Source organism: Scylla paramamosain, chromosome 1 (assembly GCF_035594125.1).
Source record: "Scylla paramamosain isolate STU-SP2022 chromosome 1, ASM3559412v1, whole genome shotgun sequence".
Classification (NCBI taxonomy): domain Eukaryota; kingdom Metazoa; phylum Arthropoda; class Malacostraca; order Decapoda; family Portunidae; genus Scylla; species Scylla paramamosain.
Window position 1 is genome coordinate 17,208,838 of NC_087151.1, and position 8,617 is coordinate 17,217,454.

Sequence of the window (8,617 nt, forward strand, 5' to 3'; positions counted from 1 at the left end):
GTTTTATCAGAACAGAGAGATGAGGATAGTGGTGATGGAGATCAGACTCCAAACATCGTCCAAAGTGGCTCACGGAGACGCAGGCGCTCCCCACGTGTTCTGGCAAGACGATCAAGGGGGCGTGGCAGTGGTGCAAGGCGAGGACGAGCACGTCCTATAAACTTTCAATGGAGGGAATTGAATGAAAATTTTTTTCCAACTATGCCTGATTTTTCTAGCGAATCTCTAGGGATAATTGATGAATTCCCTCCTGTTCAACATGATTGTGATTATTTTATGGCATTTCTAAGTGATGATTTATTAGATCTTATAGTGAGCGAGACCAACACCTATCATGATAAAGAAACAGCAGATGATTATGTGCTCCAAAGACTTCACAGGAAAGAGTGGAAAAACATCACTAGAAATGAACTCCTGTCCTTCATAGCCCTCACCCTTCTTATGAGCCACTCTAGAAAAGGCGTGAGGCATGATTACTGGAACAGAGGTGACCTAATGTACATGCCCATCTTTGGACAATATATGACAAGGGACAGGTATGACAACCTAATGGATACCTTCATTTTTCCATGGATGCGACTGATGATCCACTCTGGAGAATTAGGCCAGTCATACAGATTATCAGAAATAAATTCAAATCCTTTTTCAAGCCATTTCAAAACCTTGTCATAGATGAGTCACTAATGCTCTTCAAGGGAAGACTCAAATTCAAACAATATATACCATCAAAGCGCCATCGCTTTGGTGTGAAAATGTACATCATATGTGATTGTGAAACAGGATATGTGCTTGATTTCATCTTCCACACTTCCACATTGATCACATCACAAAGCATCATCCCCTGGGCCTTTCTGGCTCAGTAGTAGAAGAACTGATGAGAAATTACATTGGAAAAGGGCATATCCTGTACACTGACAACTGGTATACAAGTCCAGCATTGGCAAGGTATTTGCATGAAAATAATGGTGGTGCTGTGGGGACTGTCAAATCAAATAGAAAAGATATGCCACAGTTTGAAAGAACACAAAAAGGCGATGTGATCAAATACAATACCCATGACATAATAACAATGAAATGGCATGATAAGAGAGAAGTCCATTTGCTCTCCACAGTCCACACAGGACAAATGGTAAATACCAACAAGAAGCACTGGAAAACAAAAGAAATCATTTGGAAGCCAGATATTGTTGTTGATTACAACACAAATATGAGGTTCGTTGATAAGGCAGATATGCAAATAAGCACAGTGGACAGCCTGAGGAAAAGTACAAAATGGTACAGAAAAATTTATTTTCACTTGATGGATATTTGTATGCTCAATGCTTATAATCTTTACATGACAAAAACAGGTGAAAGATCAACTCTCAGAGCATTCAGACTGAATGTGATAACAGAAATGTTGAGAAGATTTGGCCAGCAGGTGCCTACACATTCACACTCAGGTAGACAGAGAGATGCACTCCAGGGATCACTGCAACGTCTAAATGGTGGAGTGGCTTTTCATTGCCCGGTTCACGTCCCTCCGACAGCAGCAAACCCGCGCAAGATGGGACAGCGGGAATGCATAGTCTGCAAGACAACGACGAAAAGGGAGAAGAAACGTAAATTGGTCACCACAATGTGCCAAGGGTGTGATGTTGGATTGTGCCTTGGGGATTGCTATAGCCAATATCACTCCCTCAAAGATTTGTGAACAAGAAAAAGCTCTACATTCAACACAATTTGCTAGGTAAATATAAATGTATATTATTTTATACTTACTGATATAATATTTCTTGTGAGATTCACTATAAGGGGGTCAGAATGACAGCTATTTGTTTTCGCCCGCCCATGTTAGAGAGAGAGAGAGAGAGAGAGAGAGAGAGAGAGAGAGAGAGAGAGAGAGAGAGAGAGAGAGAGAGAGAGAGAGAGAGAGAGAGAGAGAGAGAGAGAGAGAGAGAGAGAGAGAGAGAGAGAGAGAGAGAGAGAGAGAGAGAGGGGGGGCAGATGGAAGGAGGATGGGGATTATCACTTGGTCTGTGTGTGTGTGTGTGTGTGTGTGTGTGTGTGTGTGTGTGTGTGTGTGTGTGTGTGTGTGTGTGTGTGTGTGTGTGTGTGTGTGTGATAACTCATCTTCCTCATGGCTGAATACATCTATATTCCCCTGACAGGTGACAGTCCCCTTGGGAAATGCTGCTCAATCTACTACGGAAACGACATCGTCTCGTAGTGATGGGAAATATTTATTTAGTTATAGTTTTGTACTACCTAATTATAAAAATGTGCATGTCATATTTTGTAACAATAAGTGACCTAGGCTTACTAGAATTTATTCCTACCTAGCTATAAATATCGTAGTATATGATAATCTAGTAATAATAGCATGTCTCATTTGTAATAACAACATAGTTACTTGAAATAAAATATTTTTTGTCAACTTACTTATTCCTCACGAGGATGCGGGAAACATATTTGGGGTATCTCTACTTGATTATCCTCATCGGAAGAGAAATCTGATTCATCCTGCACCATCAGGATAGTATCAGATGGTGAAGGATGTGGGGAGGAGAACATATCAGACATGACAGAGACTGAAGGTGAGGTATAAGGAGAGGAAAATGAAGACAACCGAAGAGGTGAAGAGAAGGAAACTAAGAAGTCTGGAGGACTTTGAGGTGATGGAGGAGTGCGAAGTGGTGGTGTGTGGGAGCGAGAAGGAGGGACTTCAGGTGAGGGAGTGTGAAGTGAAGGTGTGAAGGAAAGAGAAGGAGGAGTTTCAGAGGGAGTTGAAGTGTTGGAGAGAGAACGAGGGATTTCATGGGAGGGAGTACGAAGTGGAGGTTGGGACAGAAGAGAGATCACAGGGGAGAGAGGAGTGCGAAGAAGTGAAGTGGAGGAGGGAGAAGGAGAATTTTGAGGGGGTGAAGGAGGTGCAGGAGACGAATCTTTGGGCGGTATTTCTGCTATGACTAACTTGTAGACACTGATATCATTGGCTTCCGCTGCTTCTTGCTAGGTATTGTTGCAACATACCCTAAATTTTCTAATATATCTGTAATTCTTCTCAATTCTCAGAGCATATTTTATATAAAGTCCCTTATTATGTTTTTCCTCCTCTTGTACAGGAAAGTGAAAAAAAATATTACCTATCATTCTTTCATGTTATTTTTTTTTTTTTTTTCATTATCTTCGATTTTATAATAAAATGGTAGAAGGTAACTTGTCAGAGAGAGAGAGAGAGAGAGATCAACTAACAGGTTGGCGCATGAAAGCGTGTGTGTGTGTGTGTGTGTGTGAGAGAGAGAGAGAGAGAGAGAGAGAGAGAGAGAGAGAGAGAGAGAGAGAGAGAGAGAGAGAGAGAGAGAGAGAGAGAGAGAGAGAGAGAGAGAGAGAGAGAGAGAGAGAGAGAGAGAGAGAGAGAGAGAGAGAGAGAGAGAGAGAGAGAGAGAGAGAGAGAGAGAGAGAGAGAGAGAGAGAGAGAGAGATAATGTTATTTGCCTGAAACTTGATATGAAAAGGGGTGAAATCTCTCTCTCTCTCTCTCTCTCTCTCTCTCTCTCTCTCTCTCTCTCTCTCTCTCTCTCTCTCTCTCTCTCTCTCTCATTGGAAGTGTACAATTTCCCCTCCAAGATGAGAGAGAGAGAGAGAGAGAGAGAGAGAGAGAGAGAGAGAGAGAGAGAGAGAGAGATGAGAGAGAGAGAGAGAGAGAGAGAGAGAGAGAGAGAGAGAGAGAGAGAGAGAGAGAGAGAGTGCGCGCGGTGTCATCGCTCACCGGGCTGTTTCTGGATGACGGATCACACAGCGGGAGGAGGAGGAATCCTTTATAAGGCATAAACTCAACTTTGAGAGGTCACATCGAGCTACAAAGTACATCATTGTATTCAGAATGACAAAGAGAAGATAATTATTAGTATTCAAACAATTTTCTGACAATTTCTAGGTTTGCCATCTTTAGCCGTCATACAAAACGGGAAAATAATTTAAGCGCCGAAAGGAAAGGGTTAAAAGACAAATTTTGTTGATGTTTTCTTTTCATTTATAGACTGCTTTCCATGCTTTTTTACTGTTTTGGTGCCTAGCACGCTCAGAAACACTCAAAAGACATGCTTCTTATAAAGTCGCTTGGTTTCCCTATATTGGTACCTAGCAATTAAAACAAAAACTTTCAAAATACATGTTTTGATAAAGTTGTTTTGTTTCTTTATAATTATAGAGTCTTTTTCATGTGTTGTAGCATTTTGGTATCTAAGAAGCTTGAAAACTCTCATAATACACGTTTCTCGTATTATTCCTTCATTTCCCTATAGAGGGTACTTTGCATACAACTTTTCGTTTTTCTACATAAAAAGTTCAAAACACTCAAAATATACGTTTTTTATTAAAATCACTATGCTTCTCTATATTTTTTATTTTATTTTCTACATAAAATGCTTAAAAACACTCAAAATACACGTTTTTGGTAAAGATATTGTGTTTCTCTATAAAGGATGTTTTTATAAGCATTTTAGCGTTTTGATAAATAAGTAGCTCAAAACCACTAAAAAGACACGTTTTTTGGTAATGTTGATTTGTTTTGTTTTTTTCTGAAAAGGGTTTTTTCCATGGTTTTTAGAGTTTATGTACCTATTATGCTCAAAAACACTCAAATGACATGTTTCTGGAAATATCGTTTCCTTTCTCCATGCATGCATTTTCACATTTTGGTGCCTAGTAATGTGAAAAAAAAACACTTAAAATATGTGATTTTGGTAATATTAATCTGTTTCTCCATATCGAGTGCTGTTTATGAGTTTAAAAGTTTTGTTACCTAAGAAGCGTAGTAGTGGAGAAAATTCCACCAGGGTCCCCCATTCTTAAATGGCATGCCACTAGGGTCCCATGAAATGGGGACCCCCAGTGGCATGCCATTTAAGGATGAGAGACCCTGGTGACATTTTCCCGGGGACCTCAGTTGCATGCTATTTCAGGATGGAGACCCAGGTAGCAATTAAGCCATGGGGACTTCAGTGACCTGCCATTTCAGGATGGGAACCCTGGTGGCAATTTAGCCATGGGGACCTCAGTGGCATGCCATTTCAAGATGGGGACCCTGGTGGTAATTTTGCCATGGGGACCTCAGTGGCATGCCATTTCTTGATGGGGAACCCTGGCGGTAAATTAACGTCAGGGGGGAAAATGGATCTTTTACGGCAATGTCACCAGGGTCCATGTTACAGGGGGAGCGATGGTGACAGTGGCAGTGATGGGGAGAGGCGGTGGTGTGCGTTCTTATCCTTCAGCGAGTATGAAATGACTAAATGAATCAATAATGGTGGGTGGGAAGTAACTGAATGATAAGGGGGCGGAGCCTGAATGCATCAGGTGAGGTATTCGCTGGCAGCATGCCACCAGGGTCCCCATCAAGAAATGGCTTGCCACCAGAGTCCCTGTCACACGTGCGGCGGGTGGCAGCAGTGGCGGGGAGAGGCAGGGGCGTGCGTCCTTATCCTTTGGCAACTATGAAATGACTAAATGAATCAATAACGGTGGGTGGGAAGTAATTGAATGGTAAGGGGGGATGGAGCCTGAACGCATTAGGCAAGGTGATCACTGATGGTTTGCCACCAGGGTCCCCATCAAGAAATGGCTTGCCACCAGGGTCCCCATCACATGAGCGGCGGGTGGTGGCAGTGGGAGTCGCTGACAGCATGCCACCAGGGTCCCTATCAAGAAATGGTTTGCCACCAGGGTTCCTATCACATGCACAGAACCTGGGCAGCCAGGTTGGTTGGATCTTGCCACCATGTGTTCCCTCTGACATCTCCATACAACCCAATGTCTTCCACCACTCGATTGTCAAAGTCAGTGGAAGGAAAGCGGAGAAGGACTGAATGCATCAGAAAAGTGGGTGGCGACCCCACCAGGGACCATGTGGCTTTTGTTTTGGGAAGGAACAGGAAGTTGAAGGCTATAGGATGGGCCGCTACGTGGCTGCCATGTGCTAGCCAGGGTGGTCAAGAAAGTGTGGAAGGATCTTACCATCGCCACTGGTTCCACCTGACCATCTCAGGGTGGATCAATATATTCCAATGCCCTGCCACTACCCAATGGTCAAGGTCGTTGTGACTACCCACGCGATACTGGATGAAGTGCCTGTGATGGCAGGAGCAGTGGCTGTCACCTCCACTTTCGCTGACCGCCTGTGGTGTGGGTGAGGTCATTGACATCATTTGTTTCTCATCTTTATTCCCACTCGTGAAAGTCTTCATCAAATTTATTGATTATGTCTTTTGACCCATCATAATCGTGGTGGTAGAAGGAGACGCAACTGATAAAATCAATTTTATCCTGAGGGATTGTTGTAATCATTTTAATGGAAGCGTGATATTTAAACAAAGAGGATGACTCCACAAGCTGTTCGTTAAAATAACAAGCGCAAGACTTAAACATCATATTATTCAAGATGACGTGATTGTTGTTATCTAGTGGCGAGCCATCCACCTTCACCACGCTATCTTGCAATTCTAGAGACAGTGTTGATAGATCCAAAACTTGTCCTGCGATGCCAGGCAGTCTAAATTCAATGTAAGGGTCGTTAATCCCCCCATGATTATTAGCATTAGCGTCTAAATTAATGGGTAATATGTTCAACTTTCGCTTTGCAGCAACTGATGATTCAATGAATCGCCTGCATACGCAGGCGATTCACCTGCAGGAAATTCTCACTCACAGCCGTCAGATAATTGCTCAAGGGGTTGGAGGTCGCTCCCCCTGTACATCCAGTCCATAATGAGTAATTTTCACAACTAAGCTAAATATTGAAGATATTTGCTTTATAGCATGTCTTTCTTTTCAGTTGCCTGATTGGCTGTTTTCTCTTTTTTTTCTATCTCCAACTTTCCTCTTTTTCATTACTCATCCACCTCAAACTATCCTTTCGCCTACACCCTTCACGGGGATGACGCCTCTATTTCTTAATGATTCATGAAGTCGTTTCCCCTCTAGAACATCTGATAATAAACCTTTTCCCATTTAGAGCGCTTCAGGTGCCACAGTGTGCACGAGAAAGAAAATCGCTCTTTTAACAAAACTGCCCAACACGGAAAATAGACCGCCGTCTCTTCTTGAATGGGGTGAAATAAAAACCCAGATGTCGCCTAACCCCCTGCCTTTGCTTTGTGTAAAAACAAGTCATATTCCGCTCAAGTGGGAGGTGTGAACGCTCTCATCGTGATGACCACCACGTCACAAATAAGACAGCAAACAGAATCACCGGCTATTTATTTCTGTCTGATATGCAGTAAGAGTATAATTGGTTTACCCCTCCCAAAGTGAATGGGCCAGCCAACTTGATCCGTGAGTTGAACCGCAATCAAATCGATAATAGTTTTACTGAGCGATTTATATGTAGTCTGATGAAAATCTTTACCACCAGCAGATTCCATGCTAATGACTTCTAATAAGTTGATATGCTGACCACCATATATCATCATTGACACACAGTCTGCATAAAATAGTGCAAAATCTATTCCGCCGTCAGTTCAAGGTGGGAAAGGGGCGGGAATGAAGGGGGAGTCGTTTTCAACATATGAACTGTATAAATTATACTTGATGTGATAATCAAACCCCAAGACCCACCCTGGATTCAAATTTCGCAGTCACGTAGCAGAAATGGCCATTGTTGTTGCATTGCGGGGCATTCTAAAGGATGCATTCCACCCTTCGTGCTTTTTCATTATAGTTGAAAAATTGATCAACCTCAAAATACCAGTCATACTCAGCCTTCATATTGCTTTTTAATTCTTCGGCCAATTTAATATTAACGACGTCAACCATATACCCATTATCACCTACCTCAGTGCTTGTTTGAGGTGTGTATGTTTATACATGCATATTTCATTAATGTGGGCTGTGGCCCAAATCTCAATCCTGCAATCATATTCACCCACCACTAGACCCAAGAACTGTTTTGAATAAAAGCAGTTTATCAGACCTACTTCATATTTCTCATCAAGATGGATGGGCTGAGTGATTCTATTTTCAAAGCAATGGAGCTGGTTATGGGGGTAGAGGTCAGTGTTGCCCAGACTTGTCAAATACAGATAATGCTATGCTTCTGCCATGATCAAAATAAATGATAACAGCCATCCCAGTTAAGGAATACATTTATACTCATTTCGTCGTACAAATCAAATTTATTTAAAAATTTTACATTATATAGTTTATTCAGGCTTTCTCACCAGAATAGTTTCAACTCCAAAAGGTTGAAGTTGCATCACCAACCCTTCCACTCATCCTGGCAGCGACCTCTGCACCCATTCCTTCTGGGATGATAATCTGCTCCACTTCGGTGTTCGCCATGGCTAGCGGGGCAATCTTTTTCAGGCAATTCTGGAAGTGTTGATGTCGGTTCACGCTTGTATCCATCTTGAGTCCTTCCACATAATGCAAATCCTTCAATGTCACAATTGCCTGTCGTGCATTCTTATTACCCTCAATGGCCTCGCCCCAACCATACTGAGTCACGCAGGCCACCAGATGGGGTAGATTTATGCCTCCTGTGGGAGGTGCGTGGATAATGATATGTCCTGGTTCATCTCTCGTGTCCGCCGTGGCTCGATGAAGCGAATAGAGTCTCTTTCTAGCCACATGCATATTC

The 8,617-nt window shown here is 42.5% G+C and overlaps 2 protein-coding genes across 2 annotated transcripts; one reads left to right on the plus strand and one right to left on the minus strand.

Annotated features, from left to right (window-relative positions):
• Positions 1 to 874: 874 nt before the first annotated feature.
• On the plus strand, positions 875 to 1,693 carry LOC135102668 (piggyBac transposable element-derived protein 4-like). The gene has a single exon (XM_064008089.1). It carries the CDS (start codon positions 875 to 877, stop codon positions 1,691 to 1,693), a length of 819 nt encoding a protein of 272 aa, XP_063864159.1.
• A 728-nt stretch (positions 1,694 to 2,421) lies between these two features.
• LOC135102711 (uncharacterized) lies at positions 2,422 to 5,188 on the minus strand. Its single transcript, XM_064008224.1, has 2 exons — positions 5,168 to 5,188; positions 2,422 to 2,991 (listed from the first exon to the last, which is right to left on the minus strand). The coding sequence occupies exons 1-2, from the start codon at positions 5,186 to 5,188 to the stop codon at positions 2,422 to 2,424; spliced, it is 591 nt and encodes a 196-aa protein (XP_063864294.1).
• Positions 5,189 to 8,617: the final 3,429 nt, after the last annotated feature.